At 38.2% G+C, this 16759-nt stretch overlaps 2 protein-coding genes across 2 annotated transcripts in view; both read right to left on the bottom strand.

Annotated features, from left to right (window-relative positions):
- The window catches only part of LOC105002943 (N-chimaerin), a 48523-nt gene extending 39577 nt beyond the window's left edge, over positions 1 to 8946 (bottom strand). The window contains exon 1 of the mRNA XM_010859803.1: positions 8121 to 8946. Within this exon, the coding sequence (XP_010858105.1) occupies positions 8121 to 8372 (252 nt within the window). The 5' untranslated portion in view covers positions 8373 to 8946. The remainder of the gene's footprint in view (positions 1 to 8120) is intronic.
- Positions 8160 to 16759, bottom strand: part of LOC105002944 (N-chimaerin-like) — a 98062-nt gene continuing 89462 nt past the window's right edge. The window contains exon 6 of the mRNA XM_010859804.1: positions 8160 to 8198. The gene's annotated coding sequence lies outside the window, so the exon portion shown is untranslated. The remainder of the gene's footprint in view (positions 8199 to 16759) is intronic.

Below are 16759 nucleotides of genomic sequence, written 5' to 3'. Positions count from 1 at the left end.
GAAACAGTTTTTTAATAAATGCTGTGAGACCGGCTGAGTCCAAGAAGTACAGAGTCCCATACAGGATAAATCCAAGGAAGAACACACCAAGACACACAGTAATCAAATTGACAAAAAGACAGAGAACATTAAAAGTAACAAGGGAAAAGCAACAATTAACCTTACGGGAGTTCCCTTGTAAGTTATCAGCTGATTTCTCAGCAGAAACTCTGGAGGCCAGAAGGGAGTGGCATGAGATATCTAAAGTGATGAAAGGAAAGAAGCTACAACCAAGAATACTCTATCCAGCAAGGCTCTTGTTCAGATTTGATGGAAATCAAAAACTTTACAGACAAGCAAAAGATAAGAGAATTCAGCACCACCAGACCAGCTTTGCAACAAATGCTAAAGGAACTTACTACTTTTCTAGGCAGAAAAGGCCACAGCTAGAAATGAAAAATTATAAATGGAAAAGCTCACTGGTAAAGGCAAACACACCGTAAGGGAAAGAAATTATCTGCACACAAATATATCAAAACCAGCAATTGTGAGGAGAGGAGAGCACAAATGCAGGACATTGGAAATGCATTTGAAATTAGAAGACCAGCAACGTAAAACAATCTTGTTTCTATACAGACTGCTGTATCAAAACCTCATGGTAACTGCAAATTGAAAATCTACACTAGATACACAAAAACAAAAAAGGAATCCAAACACACTAAAGTTAGTCATCAAGTCATGAGAGAGCAAAAGAAGAAAGGAAGAGAAAACATCTACAAAACCAAATCCAAAATAATTAAGAATGGCAATAGGCAATGGGAATTTGTTGCATGACTTGGAACTCAAACCTGTGTTGAGCTCTGCAACAATCTAGAGGGCTGGGACTGGGAGGGGAGCAGGCGGACGGTTTAAGAGGGAGGAGACATATGTATACTTATGGCTGATTCATGTTGAAGTCTGGCAGAAACCAGCACAATTCTGTAAAGCAATTATCCTTTGATTAAAAAAAAAAAGAATGACAAAAGGAACATATGAGTTGGCCTAAAATTTTGCTCATGCTTTTCCATAAGATCTTATGGAAACTCAGAATGAACTTTTTGGCCAACCCAATACATTTCAGTAACTACCTTAAATGTAAATGGATTAAATGCTCCAACCAAAGACATGGGCTGGCTAAATGGATACAAAAACAGAACCCATATATATACTGTCTATGAGAGAACCATTTCAGATATAGGGACACATAGAGACTGAAAGTGAGGGGATGGAAAAGGTATTCCATGCAAATAGAAATCAAAAGAAAGCTGGAGTAGCAATACTCAGACAAAACAGACTTTAAAGGTTGTTACAAGAGACAGGGAAGGACACTATAAAGATCAAGGGATCAATCCAAGAAGAAGGTATAACAATTTTAAATATATATGCACTCAGGAGCACCTCAATATATAAGGCAAATGCTAACAACCATAAAAGGAGAAATCGACGTTAACACAATAATAGTGGAGGACTTTAACACCTCAATTTCATCAATGGACAGATCATCCAGACAGAAAATCAGTAAGAAAACACAGGCTTTAAATGACACATTAGACCAGATGGACTCGATATTTATAGGGCATTCTATCCAAAAGCAGCAGAATACACATTCTGAAGTGCACATGGAATATTCTGGACAGATCACACGCTGGACCACAAAGTGAGCCTTGATAAATTTAAGATCATATCAAGCATCTTTTCCTACCACAACACTATGAGATTAGAAATCAACGGAAAGGGGAAAAGAAGTAAAAAACACAAACATGTGGAGGCTAAACAATATGCTACTAAACAATCAGTGGATCACTGAAGAAATCAAAGAGGAAATGAAAAAAGCGCCTAGAGACATGAAAACAAAAGCATACCATCCAAAACCTATGGGACACAGCGAAAGCAGTTCTAAGAGGGAAGTGTATAACAGCAATACAATCCCACCTCAGGAAACAAGGAAAATCACAAATACACAACCTAACCTTACACTTAGAGCAATGAGAGAAAAAAGAACACCCCCCCCAACTAAAGTTAGTAGAAGAAAATTATAAAGAAATAAAAGATCAATGAAATTAAAAGCTAGTTCTTTGAAAAGATAAAATCGATAAACCTTTAGCCAGACTCACCAAGAAAAAAAAAGGGAGAGGGATCAAATCAATAAAATTAGAAATGAAAAAAAAAAGTTTCAATGGACATCACAGAAATACAAAGGATCATAAGAGACTACTACAAGCAACTATATGCCAATAAAACGGACAACCTAGAAGAACAAATTTTTAGACAGATATAATCTCCTAAGACTGACTCAGGAAGAAACAGAAAATATGAACAGACCAATCACAAATACTGAAACTGTGATTTAAAAGATCCCAAGAAACAAAAGTCCAGGATGAGATGGCTTCACAGGTGAATTCTATCAAACACTTAAAGAGTTAACAGCTATCCTTCTCAGATATTCCAAGAAACTGCAGAGGAATATTCCGAACCTCATTCTATGAGGCCACCATCAGCCTGATATCAAAACCAGACAAAAATAACACTCAAAAAAGAAACTTATAGGCCAATATCACTGATGAACATACATGCAAAAATCCTCAATATAATACTAGCAATCCAAGTCCAACAATACATTAAAAGGATCACACAGCATGATCAAGTGAGATTTAGCCCAGGCGTACAAGGATGCTTCCATAACCGCAAATCAATGTGATAACACCACGTCAACAAACTGAAGAAAACGATATGATAAAATCAATAGATGCAGAAAAGGCTTTTGACAAAAGTCAACACCCATTTATGATAAAAGCTCTGCAGAAAGTGGGCACAGAGGGAACATACCTCAAAATAATAAAGGCTATATATGACAAACCTACAGCTAATATCATTCTCAATGGTGAACAGCTGAAAGCATTTCCTGTAAGATTAGTAGAAAACAAGGATATCGGCTGTCACCACTTTTCAACATAATTTTGAAAGTCCTATGCATGACAAACAAAGAAGAAAAATAAAGGGAATCCAAACTGGAAAAAAGAAGTAAAACTGTCACTGTTTGCCGATGACATGGTACTATATACAGAAAATCCTAAAGATGCTACCAGAAAATTACCAGAACTCATCAATGAATTTGGTAAAGTTGCAGGATAGAAAATAAATACACAGAAATCTGTTGCATTTCTATATACTAACAATGAAAGATCAGAAAGAAATAAAGAAATCCCATTTAATATCACATCAAATAGAATAAAATACCTAGGAATAAATCTAACTGTATTCTGAAAACTATAAGGAGGCAAAAGACCTATACTCCATAAACTGTAAGCCACTGATGAAAGAAACTGAAGATGACACAAACAGATGGAAAATATACCACGTTCTTAGAGGAAAATATAGGCAGAACACTCTTTGATATGAAATGAAGCAGTACCTTTTTTTGATCCATCTCCTAGGTTAATGGAAAAACAAAAATAGACAAAAGGGACCTAATTAAACTCAAAAGCTTTTGCAAACCAAAGGAAACCATAAACAAAAAGATAACCCACAGAATAGGAGAAAATATTTGCAAATGATGCGACTGGGGCATTAATTTCCAAAATATACAAATAGCTCATATAGCTCAATATAAAAAAATAAGTAATTTAATTTAAAAAATGGGCAGAAGACCTAAACAGACATTTCTCCAAAGAAGACATACAGATGGTCAAGACGCTTATGAAACAACATTGAAAATGCTATGTTGAAAATGCTCAACACTGGTAATTTATTAGAGAGATGCAAATCAAAACTACAATGAGCTATCACCTCATACCATTCAGAATGACCATCATCAAAAAAGTCTACAAACAATAAATGGAAAGAGTGTGTAGAAAAGGGAACCCTTGCGTACACCGTTGGTAGGAACGTAAACTGGTATAGACACTGGAGAACAGTATGGAGGTTCCTTAAGAAACTAAAATAGAACTACCATATGATCCTGCAATCCCACTCCTCAGCATATATCTAGAGAAAAACCTGGTTTGCAAGGATACATGCACCCCAATATTCACTGCAGCATTGTATACAATAACCAAGACATGGAAGCAACCTAGATGTCCATCAATAGATGAATGGATAAAGAAGACGTGGTACATATACACAACAGAATTAATACTCAACCATTAGAAAGAAGGAAATACTGTCATTTGCAGCAACACGAATGGACCTGGAGATTATAATACTATGTGAAGTGAGTCAGACAGAAAAAGGCAATTATCATATGATATCATTTATATGTGGAATCTAAGAAAAATGATACAAATGAACTAATTTACAAAACAAACTCATTCAGACAAAGAGCAAATTTATGGTTATGGGGTGTGGGAGGGATAGATTGGAAGTTTGGGATTGACATGTACACACTACTATATTTAAAATAGATAACCAACAAGGACCTACTATATAGCACAGGGAACTCTGCTTAATACTCTGCAATAACCCAAACGAAAAAAGAATTTGAAAAAGAATAGATTCATGTATATGTATAACTGAATCACTTTGCTGTATACTGGAAACCAACACAACAGTGTTAATCAACTATATTCCAATATAAAATAAAAATTAAAAAAGTATCTATAATCCTTCATGTTTGCTTTTAATTAATTTGCCCAAGTAGCCAGTTCTCTGTTATTATTATTGCATTATATGTAATCTTGATTTTGTCTTAAAGAGCTATTTGAATTAAACATACCAAATGGAACATTGAATGATTTGAAGGAAGTAAAAGAAATACACAAGATTTCACTGTATTCTGTGGTGCGTGAAAATGCACTGCTCTTACATAACTATGCCTGGGAGCTAAGAAAGAAGCAAGAGCTTTCTTTAGCACCACAATCATGCCAGGGTTCTCAACTGCATCAGGATCTCTGCTACTGGGCAAGAAACAGTCTTGGTATGGATTCAGAAAAAATATCCACTTAGGGGTAATTTGTAATAACAGGAATAGTGGTTATCATGTACCTACACATATCAGGAACTCAACTTTTCTCATGTAGAACCAGAGGTTTAGAGAGATGAAGCAACCTGCCCAAGGTCACACAAACAGCAAGCAAGTTCCTAAGGGCAAGGACTGGACCTGAGTTATCACTCAATCCGGAGAGCCTCAGATGTAGGATACAGTCACTGCTGGTGGGGTGCCTGTGTCTGACTTTTAATGGCAGAGGTGGTTTTGTTTTGCTTAGTTTTTAAGTCGGTTTAAGAAATTTGCACTTGTGCACTTGCTCTCTCTGTTGCGATAGGATAGGGGCAGTTCTTAAAATGAGAGGTTGACCCAGGAGACAGTTAAAATTATTTTCACTCTAATATATGCTGACAACTTTACAGGATAATCATTTTTAAAGGATGTGGTATATTTATTTTTAAATGATGACCTCCCTAAGAAAGACACCTATCTTTCTTGTGATAGATTCTTTATCAAATCCTTCCTTGTAAGTAATAATGGAGGGGGACTGTGTTATATAACACAGCAAAATGGGAAGCCTTCCTGTTTTTTTCTCTTTTATTATAAATAACACAATAACAAAAAACCAAACACCTGCCTAGAACAATGGAGTTAGGCCCAGTTGAATTTTGGCGGGGTGGTGGGGGGGCAGGTTTCACCAAAGGTACAACATACTCGTGGCTTCACCTTCTGAAATGAGATCTGACAGCTGTTCCACACCACAGAGCAATGTTATATAACAAGGCAGTGCAAGAGGCAAAAAAAGAAAACCACACTGAAGTGAGGCTTTGGTGAGTGGGTTGGTGGTTCAGCAGAGTGCACTTTCAGCAACCAAAAAACAGTCAATGGCAAGGCCACATGAATGATTATCAGTATGTAAATGCTCAGGACTTTCCCGACAATAAATCTCTGAGCTGGACATACTTATATATCACAGGCAGTGACCTTCTAAGTGAGCATTTGTGTGGGAGAGCACTGCTCCAGCCACAGACTCTGAATTCTTTTAGGGATTTCCCTGGAAGTCAAGTATGCCCCCCTCTCTCCTTTTTATAACACGACCCCGCAGAAACATTTTTTAAGAAACAAAGAGTAATTTCAATGGAAAGAGTCAAATTTTGAGACTTTTGACCTTATTAGCAACTCTAAAAAATATGTAATGCAATCCACTGTCCAACATGAGCTCTTCCTGAGCATAAATACTTTTTTAAAAAAACAGTGAGTCCAAGCTCATTTTAATTTTTTATCTCCAAAAAGGGAAGCAGACTTCTACTTTTTAATATGCTCTTTACAAACAACAACAACAAAAAACACCTAGAATTTTAAAACAGTATTGGTACTGAGCTATGAGTCACAATTGGTCCCACAGTCAGCACTTTGTGGTTATACAAAATCTGCTCATTAAAGTCACATGTTAAATTAAAACTTAGACATTACTGGAAGACAGAACCCCAAAAATGAAAGAATGTGTTTGTTTATGAAATTCTTGAACAGACCTACCCTTTGCTTTTTATCAATATTGACAGAAAGCATGTACAATGAACTTAGCACTAAAATGGCATCCTTAACAGGTCAATCTGTTTCTGCTTAACATACCAGAGGGATATATTTTAAAATCTCACCATTTTGAAAGAGTTCACATAATTTCCTGCTTAGGAACCTAAATGGCTATTTTTGAGACCAAACATGTATATAACTTGGTATTTGCAAAAGGATATATTTGGGATCATTTTCCTGATAAAAATCCTGTAAGACCAGGTGGCACATCATGCAAGACACTGAGGCCTAGGACCTAGAGGGACTGTTTAGGTCATAAACGGAAGAGGTAGTTAGGACTTACATCAGTGGTCTCAATTTCACTTTACTTCAAAGACTGGTTGAAAAGGTCAAGTCTTTAATAATGTTGAAAGAGAGAAAACACTACTTGGTTTACCTTGAAATACTGGCAATCATTACACAGCCCATGCATTCTGGGATGTATCCTTTATCCCCAGATAATCTGAAGTTCATAAAAATCTTTTTCACTATGGAAAAAGCTGAGCATATTGAAGGCTCGGTATTTGGCATTTTAGTAAAATTAATGCTAGTGTTAACAATCAGGAAAAAATGCAAATTTGGAAAGAACTGTCTTACTACAGAGCTTGGTGCATTCTATCTACTAAATAAATTAATAAACAAATGGAGGAGCAGGGTATCCAGCCTTATCATCTTCTGAAAACAGATACCCCCTAACATCAAAACTAATGCCATTTTGTCTACACTAACAGTATTCTTATCTCAGGAACTTCATCATAAAGTTGTATAACTATTGGGCAGTTACTATAGAAATGCTAGTGCATTTACCCATGAAGTGTAATTGGGTCTCCCACATACAATCTCACATATGTTCTCTGAATTAGGTTGCAAAGGACTGAACTTCAAGGTCTTGTATCATGCTATAAATGCAGGCAAGGTCTACACATACTTTGAATCTACACACACATTTTGATGAAAAATGATTAAAGTACAGTTGGTAAAACACAGTAACATAATAATTAAAAACTATACATATATACACATACACAAGGTGAAAGAAAATACTCAAAAAAAGTGAAGAGAAGCTGCTAAATGTCAGCAGCATAAGAGTCCCATGGTAGCCATCCTCCTTTCATCATGGTCAATTCATTAGCAGAGGAGAAAAGACAGAAACTATGGGAAATGGACACCATCTGCTCAATCCAGATGCAACAGCACATGCTTCTTAGAGCCAAAGCTTTTTTACCAGAAACGAAAGGAGATAAGGTCTAATCCTCTCACAAAACATCCCACAAAGGTGGTTAGACATATTTGCATCACAAATAATAATGCCAAGATCATTATTAGTTGAGACCTTTTAAATATCAGTCAAGACTTTTACCATTGAGTATACACTGATCAAACAGAATACTAAATCAGCACTAGAGAAAATGGGGTTGGATTCTATCAGCTTTACTCAGCTATTCCTTAAAAAAAAAAAATCATGCTTAAAACATCTTCATTCCCTGAATAGCAAGAACAGTTTAGTCCAGTCATCCTACTTTTAAAAAGACATACTTTTAATATTGTATATTTCAAGTAATGTGCATTTCCTTTCTTATAAGAAAAGGTTAAAAATAAATATTCTTACCTTGAAATTGTGGACCTTTTCATATTTTGGAATTTGTTCGTTTTCTTTCAGAGTTGCTCTTCTAACAAGTGATGTCAACTGCGAATAAGCAAAGAGTTTCAGAGGTTGCCAGATTGTCACAGACGACTTTTGAGAACCCAGTTTCATTCCCAAGGCTGCTATCAATAAATCTTGTTGACGGCCCTCTTGTTTTGATTTGTGAACTGTAGCTCTATTAGTTTTCCTACCCGACCAAGACTCTTTGGATGGCATTTTGGAATTCACAGGAAATAAAGCAAACCTATATTGATCTATGTCTGTCGATGAACTCTATTCAGCTAACAAATGAGCATTCTTCCAGCCAGCACAGAGCCCTACCCTACAGAGAGCTGCAGAGAAACAGCACGGAGAGGTGGAGGAGGGTGATGAAGCACTTCTTAAAAAGAGGTCCACTAGCCAGAAAAATTCTTCTTTCTTCCTTTTTTTTTTTAAAGGGCTCTATATTTAAGCTTCTGAAAACTTAAAAGTCTGAACAGAAATAAAGAGTCGATGCCAACATACAAAACATTCAGCATTTCTCTTTCCTTTTTAAAGAGCCATGCAATTTGACAAATGATACATTTCTAAAAGCTTTCTTTTCTAGTCAATGTATTAATGTCCATTCTGAAGGAGAGATGCCTACATCCTGCCTGCAGTCAGTTTCAAGCAACTGACACCCTGGGAAGCCCCTGGCAGAGGGTGGGGGAGGGGAGGGACTTGGCAAGGAAGGCTGATTAGACTGGTCACCGTAAGAAAGGAGAGAACCAATGAGAATCAAGCAACAGTATTTAAGTACTGTATTCCTCAACTCTGTATCTCCCTCCTCTCATGTAAGATTTTTCTTGCTGGCTCAAGGCAAAAAAAAAAAAAATCAGTGGGAAGACAATGAGCACTGAATGAGTCATGCATCATTACAAAATGGATTTTTTTTTAACCTATTAAAAGCAAAGGAAAATTAACACACACGGCACTAGGTTTTAAAAAGAAGGTACCACCTGCCAGGTAAATTATGAAAAGCTGATCTATAATTTGCCTTTGTGCATATGGACTACAGTTAGTTAACTAAAACCCAATTTTATTAAACATGAGCAAAAGCTGAAAAGCATTTTGATGAAAAACAAAAGGAGTTTAACTAGGTATCATACTATTTTCATGAAGAGCTAGGAGCACACCCTTGTCTGCACTGACAGCCTGGAACAGTCAGTTCAATCTCTCTACCGTGAGTAGTTTTATTGCGCATCTGTAATTTTAAATAGGTCCAACCATTATTTTAAATCTTAATCTCAACATTCTTCATTCAAAGAGCTCCAGGCCAGGTCACGGTGCAAGCTGGTTGGGAGCAGTCCCTCATGTACACAGGCCCCAGATGTAGTGTTGGACCCTGAGCTGTCCGTTTCCTGATACAGAAAGGCAAGTGCTGGGCAAGAGCCTCAAACCCAGCTCCATTTAAGAGCAATACCTACACAGTTCATTTCTTTAAAACCAAGGGGCTGTAAACTTAGGTTTTCTCATATTGGTTCCCTCAACACCTCCCATCTGTTTCATCATGCTATAGTAATTAAGTTTAACCCATTCTGATTCTAAAGTTACATTGTATTTAAAGAATCAAAAATGCTATATTCAAATGAATTCAGTCCATCTGCTTAGATAAGTGCAAAAAATTTATTTCAGATTTCATAGTCTGTAAGGACTATGGGGCTCCTGCAGATTCTAATTTAATTAGGGCATGAAGTGGTCCTTAAACCATGGCAGATATTGATAATACTGAATGACTGATTTATAAACATACCCCAATATTTTTTGAGTCTATAGTTCCATCTTTTAAAATAATTTCTTTTTTAAAAAACACTTCTAAGTAAATAAAAAGGCAAACATTAACATTTAGATCTACAGATGTTTCATTTCCACAAATTTATACCCTTACCTGATTAATAGGAGACAAAAATTTTTTTTCCAAGTAGAAATACAATGGAAAGAACTTCCTTGCCTAACCTACATTGCTCTTTAGCTTAGACCTAGTTTGTCATGTGATGACTAAAAATAGAAAGGCCAGCCAATTCTTTAGTTACACACAACCTATAGCAAGTTTATGTTTTTCTCAGTGGGCCTGAAAAACACAGACTCTAAAGGCAAATTTGACAGTAATTTTTTTCTCCACATTATTTAACAATGAATGTTTAAATTACTAATTTAGAGACAACAGTTACCTCATGTAACCCAAGAAACTTTTTTTCCTGAGTATTTCTGATGAGGAAATACTTTATTATAGATCATCCCAGTCCTTCAGCTGTAGTAACTAAAATTCAACCACAGTATAAAAATATTCATAGTAGAGTTCTCCAGAAAATTCATGGCTGAGTAAAACTGAATATTTCTGTCACTGAGAGGTAAGGTCTACTAAGACTCTGCAGTCACTGTCTTTCCTGAGTAAGTGTTCTACTTATGAAAGAAATACTGGAATAATAACAACTTGGGCAACTATCCAGGGCACTAAGAATACAAAAAACAAGGGTTCCAGATGAAAAACTTCTTAGCTCCTCTCAGCTGGCTGGAGGTCTTGTCACGATTACACCTTCCATAACTGCAACCGCATTTCTGCATTAATTTTGAGGAGCTCTGAAGTCAGAACTGCTAACTCCTGCATTCAGAACCAGTATCAATGTTCTGACATTCCAGACAAATGTCTACCACTCTTCCTTACGTTTTCTGGCCATATCTATCTACTTAGATGGATAGAGCATCTATTAATTATGACTATCATTATTAGGTACTTAGGCTCTAAGCACCCAGCTAAACACTTTCATATATACAGAATCCCATTAATTCCACAGAAGAACTATCTATGAGGCATATATTACCCTCATTTTATAGCGGGAAGAACTGAGGCCTATAGAAGTTAACTTCCCCAAATTGTACAGCTATTAGGTTAAGTGATGGATAGGAGTTAGGCTTTTAAACACTATGCTGCTGCTGCTGCTCCTAAGTCACTTCAGTTGTGTCCGACTCTGTGCGACCCCATAGACGGCAGTCCACCAGGCTCCCCCATCCCTGGGATTCTCCAGGCAAGAACACTGGAGTGGGTTGCCATTTCCTTCTCCAATGCATGAAAGTGAAAAGTGAAAGTGAAGTTGCTCAGTGTCCGACTCTTAGTGACCCCATGGACTGCAGCCCACCAGGCTCCTCCATCCGTGGGATTTTCCAGGCAAGAGTACTGGAGTAGGGTGCCATTGCCTTCTCCAAACACTATGCTATATCCACTCAAATGAGAAAATGAAAGGAAACCATGGAGTCTGAGAGTAGTTGTTTTTTTCTCTCTGGTATTCAAGGTGTTTCTCTAGTTATTTTCTCTTTTCAGTTCTGAAGAGTAGCAATAGATTGTAAGACATAGCAAACAATGAGGAACACCGAATGGTAAGAAAAAGTAATCATCACTAAGATCTAGATCTCAAGTGTAGCCCACAGTACACGCAGTAGGAAATGCAGCCCTCAGGCTCCATTCAGATATCCCCTCCTTCAGGACACCTTTGACCATTTGAAGCATTAGCTGTGACGTTACCCACCTGTGAACCTCAGAGTCCTTCACTTGTTCATTAATTACAAGACGTATCACCTTCTGCCTCATATCACAGTTGCCTATGTAGCTGTTTATATAGAACTAGGTCTTACACATCTCAGTTTAAATCCTGAATCTAGCACAGTAGCTGGTACAAATAAAGATTCAATGAATAAAAATCAAATGAAGGCAGCTATTTTTTACTGGGGGGCAGTGTATTACAATAAAAAATGTGATTTAAAATCAGAGACACTAAAGTTTGAATCCTGACCTTGGGAGATTTATTTGTTGCCTTGGTTATTACATACCATGGATAATAATCCTGGAGAAGGGAATAGCTACTCACTCCAGTATTCTTACCTGGAGAATTCCAAGGATAGAAGAGCCTGGCAGGCTACAGTCCATGGAATTTCAAAGAGCTGGACATAACTGAGCGACAAACACTTTCATGTTCATGGCTAGTAATATTTATCTTATAGGATACTGGACAGTTTGGGGATAATACATAAAGAAGAAAAGACTACAGAGAGTTCAGTTCAGTTCAGTTGCTCAGTCGTGTCCGACTCTTTGCAACCCCATGAACCGCAGCACACCAGGCCTCCCTGTTCATCATCAACTCCCAGAGTTCACCCAAACTCACGTCCATCGAATCGGTGATGCCATCCAGCCATCTCATCCTCTGTCATCCCCTTCTCCTCCTGCCCTCAATCTCTCCCAGCATCAGGGTCTTTTCAAATGAGTCAACTCTTCACATCAGGTGGCTAAGTACTGGAGTTTCAGCTTCAACATCAGTCCTTCCAATGAACACCCAGGACTGATCTCCTTTAGGATGGACTGGTTGGATCTCCTTGCAGTCCAAGGGACTCTCAAGAGTCTTCTCCAACACCACAGTTCAAAAGCATCAATTCTTCTGCGCTCAGCTTTCTTTATAGTCCAACTCTCACATCCATACAAGCATTCAATAAATGATACAGGGCTGCTGTGCCAAATATTAGCTGCAGAGTATGTACACTGTGTAATATAAGACAGGTTTCTGTATAAGTGAAAGTTACTCAGTTGTGTCCAACTCTTTGTGACCCCATGGACTGTAGAGTCCATGGAATTCTCCAGGTCAGAATACTGAAGTGGGTAGCCTTTCCCTTCTCCAGGGGATCTTCCCAACCCAGGAATTGAACCCAGGTCTCCCGCATTGTAGGCAGATTCTTTACCAGCTGAGCCACAAGGGAACCCATTCTGTATAAGGAGTTAGATTAATCTGCCTTTGGTTCATACATACAAGCATGCCTGAAACTCCTGCTCTTCTCTTTATATTATGGTCTCTATCAAATTCCCCCAATGCTAGTTCTAATCCTATCTTTCAAAAGGCATATAATGTGTGTTAGCTGAAGGAGCAGGATGGGATGGAGCTAAAAGGAAAGAAGATTCTCAGCATTTGTTAAGATGTCAGGAACAATGTGTTATGCTTCATATCTTTGTCCCAGTTCTTGGTTATAGAGCCCAAGACATGTTGCATAATGGGTGTTTTATAGGTGAAGAAATGCTCACGGGTCATTTTTGCTGGAAACACCAGCAGTATTTTGCTTTGTATTTTGACTGGGAACCTTTGGCCTGTCTTGGACCCGACTCTGTCCATCCTTAACACAGATATCATTTCTGTATTCTGCTCAGATAAGGGTGACTAGGCTGGAGAGAGAGATGGGAAAGGAGCAGAGCCCACAACTTCTCTGTGTCTACCTTTGTCCATACCCTCTGCAGTTCAGAGAAGAGGACTGGGAAAGTGCGGGCTGGCAGTGTTGTAAGGGGGAAATAGGTGACCTTGGAAAGGAATGCATTTGCTGTTTTTCAAATAAAGACATTTCTACCACTGACCCCACTCTGCTGTTGTCTAGTAACAATACTGGATTTGTGCTGAGTTAGCCTCTCATTTTCACCAAGCCTAGCAAAACAGGAACATGGGCTCTTGGGTCAGAGAGAAGTGCTGACCTTAACCCCTTCATCTACTGGCTGTGGTGAGTCTTTGCTCAAGCTACTGATTTAAGTGGATTAAAAGTACTTACATTATAGAATGACTAAGAATTAAATGAGATAATAAGCATTTTTCATTATTCCTAGCACAGAAAGTAATTAACAAATAGAAGTTTCACCTCTTTTCCTTCCAAGACCCCAGCTGTCCAAGTTCAGAGTTAGTCTAACCTGTGACAGTGATACACATTAAAGGCCCAAGGCCACTGTCCTAAGCAACGTGAGTTTCAGGTCAAACTGTAGCCACATGGTTTAGGGACACATCACAGTTCAGTTCAGTTGCTCAGTTGTATCTGACTCTTTGCAACCCCATGGACTGCAGCATTCCAGGCTTTCCTGTCCATCACCAACTCATGGAATTTACTCAAACTCATGTCTATCAAGTTGGTGATGCCATCCAACCATCATCCTCTGTCGTCCCCTTTACCTTCTGCCTTCAATCTTGCCCAGCATCAGGGTCTTTTCATAGGCATCACCGTTCTGCAGTTTTTAAACTTACCATGTACTGGTAATCTGAACCCCTGGGCTCAAACTGAGTAACCTCTGTCCTTTCCTCCTTCCTGCCTCAAATCCTGCTTACATTAAGGTGCAGATGACTGATTACACTTCCTTTTCCATGAGTATCTGATTTTAGTATGGGACCAAGACTTAAGCCAAAAGAATAAATCTCCAGTTACCGAATGTCAGGAAATACTAACAGTAAGAATGTTTTCTAGAAAACTACAAAGACCTCATGCAAACAGTTACCTCCTTTGTAACATCATGATGACATCACAGACTCATAACCTCAATGCTCCAGTTAACTAAGCTAAATCAACATTCCATCCAATAAGTACCATAAAAGATTGTTCTAGCTGGCATGGCCCTAAGGCTCATGGACGTGTAGAGTAGCTGGATTTGCTTACTACTGGGTGATCTAAAACACTAATTCAAGTTTAGCAAATTCTGCAATTTCTACAAAATGTTGAAACTGAGTTATAAACAACAGCTCTTCCACAATCAAAATTTGTAGATCCAAGCAAATTCAGCTCACTCTAGATATACTGATTATTCATACTTGTGTCCCCTAAATTATCATTTGTAACCTAGTTTCTCTCCATTAGAGCCAAGAGTGGAATATATTCAAGGTACTTAACAATTATATGTCAGCTTACATTTATTAACTGACAACTACATGGCACTGTACTAGTAAATGCTTTACAGGTATGATGTAGTTTAGTTCCCCTTCATGGATCACAGCCTTGTCGTGGTGAAGGGGCTTGCATAACTCAATGAAGCCACAAGCCATGCCATGCAGCACCACCCAAGACAGATGGGTCACAGTGAAGAGTTCTGACAAAACATGGTCCACCAGAGAAGGAAATGGCAACCCACTTCAGTATTCTTGCCATGAGAACCCTATGAACAGTATGAAAAGGCAAAAAAAAAAAGATATGATGTTGAAAGATATGACTCCCAAGTCAGAAAGTGTCCAATGCTAAGAGCAGAGAAATAGCTCCAGAAAGAATGAAGTGGCTGGGTCAAAGTGGAAACGCTCAAGTCCTGTGAGGTTCATGAATCAAGATAAATTGGACATGGTCAAGCAGGAGACGGCAAAAATGAACATCGATGAACACTGACATTGGGAATCAGTGAACTAAAATGTACAGGAATGGGAGAATTTAATTCAGATGACCATTATATCTACTACTGTGGGCAAGAATCCCTTGGAAGAAATACAGTAGCCTTCATAGGCAACCAGAGTCTGAAAAGCAGTACTTGAGTGCAGTGTCACAAATGACAGAATGACCTCAGTTCACTTCCCAGGCAAGTCATTCAGCATCAGAGTAACCCAAGTCTATTCTGCAACCACTAATGCCGAAGAAGGTGCGGTTAACCAGTTTTATAAAGACCACTCAAACCACTTAATCCTAAAGGAATTCAACCCACAATACTCCTTACAAGGACTGGTGTTGAAGCTCCAAAACTCTGGCCACCTGATGAGAAGAACTGACTTATTAGAAAAGACCCTGATGCTGGGAAAGATTGAGGGCAGGAGAAGAAGGGGGCGACAGAGGATGAGATGGTTGGATGGCATCACCGACTCAATGGACATGAGTTTGAGTAAACTCTGGGAGAGAATGAAAGACAGGGAGCCTGGTGTGCTGCAGTCCAGGGGGTCACAAAGAGTTGGACATAACTTCGTGACAGAACAACAACACCTTCTAGAACTAACATCCAAAAGATGTTCTTTTCATAATAGGGGATTGGAATGCAAAAGTAGGAAGTCAAGAGATACCTGGAATAAAAAGCAAATATGGAGAGGAGTACAAAATGAAGCAGAGCAAAGGCTAACAGATTTATCAAGAAAACATGCTGGTTACAGCAAACTCCCTTTTCTCACAACCCAAGAGATGATTCTCCAAATGAACATCACTAGATGATCAATAATGAAATTAGATTGATTATATTCTTTGCAGATGGAAAAGCTCCATACAGTCAGTAAAATCAAGACCTAGAGTTGACTATGGCTCATATCATGAGCTCTTTATTGCAAAATTCAAGCTCAAATTGAACAAAGCAGGGAAAACCACTAGGCCATTCAGGTATGACCTAAATCAAATCCCTTATGATTATAGAGTGGAGGTGACAAATAGATTCAAGTGATTAGATCTGGACAGAGTACCAAAGAACTATGGATGGAGGTTTGTAACACTATACAGAAGGCATGACCAAAACCATCCCAAAGAAATGTGAGAAGGCAAAGCAGTTGTCTGAGGAGGCTAACAATTAGCTGGGGAAAGAAGAGAAGCAAAAGGCAAAGGAGAAAAGGAAAAGACATACTTAACTGAATGCAGAGTTCCAGAAAATAGCAAGGAGAGATAAGAAGACCTTCTTAAAGGAATAATGCAAAGACACAGAGGGAAAAAAAAGAATAGAAAAGACTCTAGATCACTTCAAGAAACTTGGAGGTATCAAAGGAACATTTTATGCAAGGATGAGCATGATAAAGGACAGAAACGGTAAGGACCAAACAGAAGCAGAAGAAATTAAAAAGAGGTGGCAA

Source organism: Bison bison, unplaced genomic scaffold (genome assembly GCF_000754665.1).
Source record: "Bison bison bison isolate TAMUID 2011002044 unplaced genomic scaffold, Bison_UMD1.0 scf7180017864460, whole genome shotgun sequence".
NCBI lineage: Eukaryota > Metazoa > Chordata > Mammalia > Artiodactyla > Bovidae > Bison > Bison bison.
This window is presented reverse-complemented; position numbering and strand designations above follow the sequence as displayed.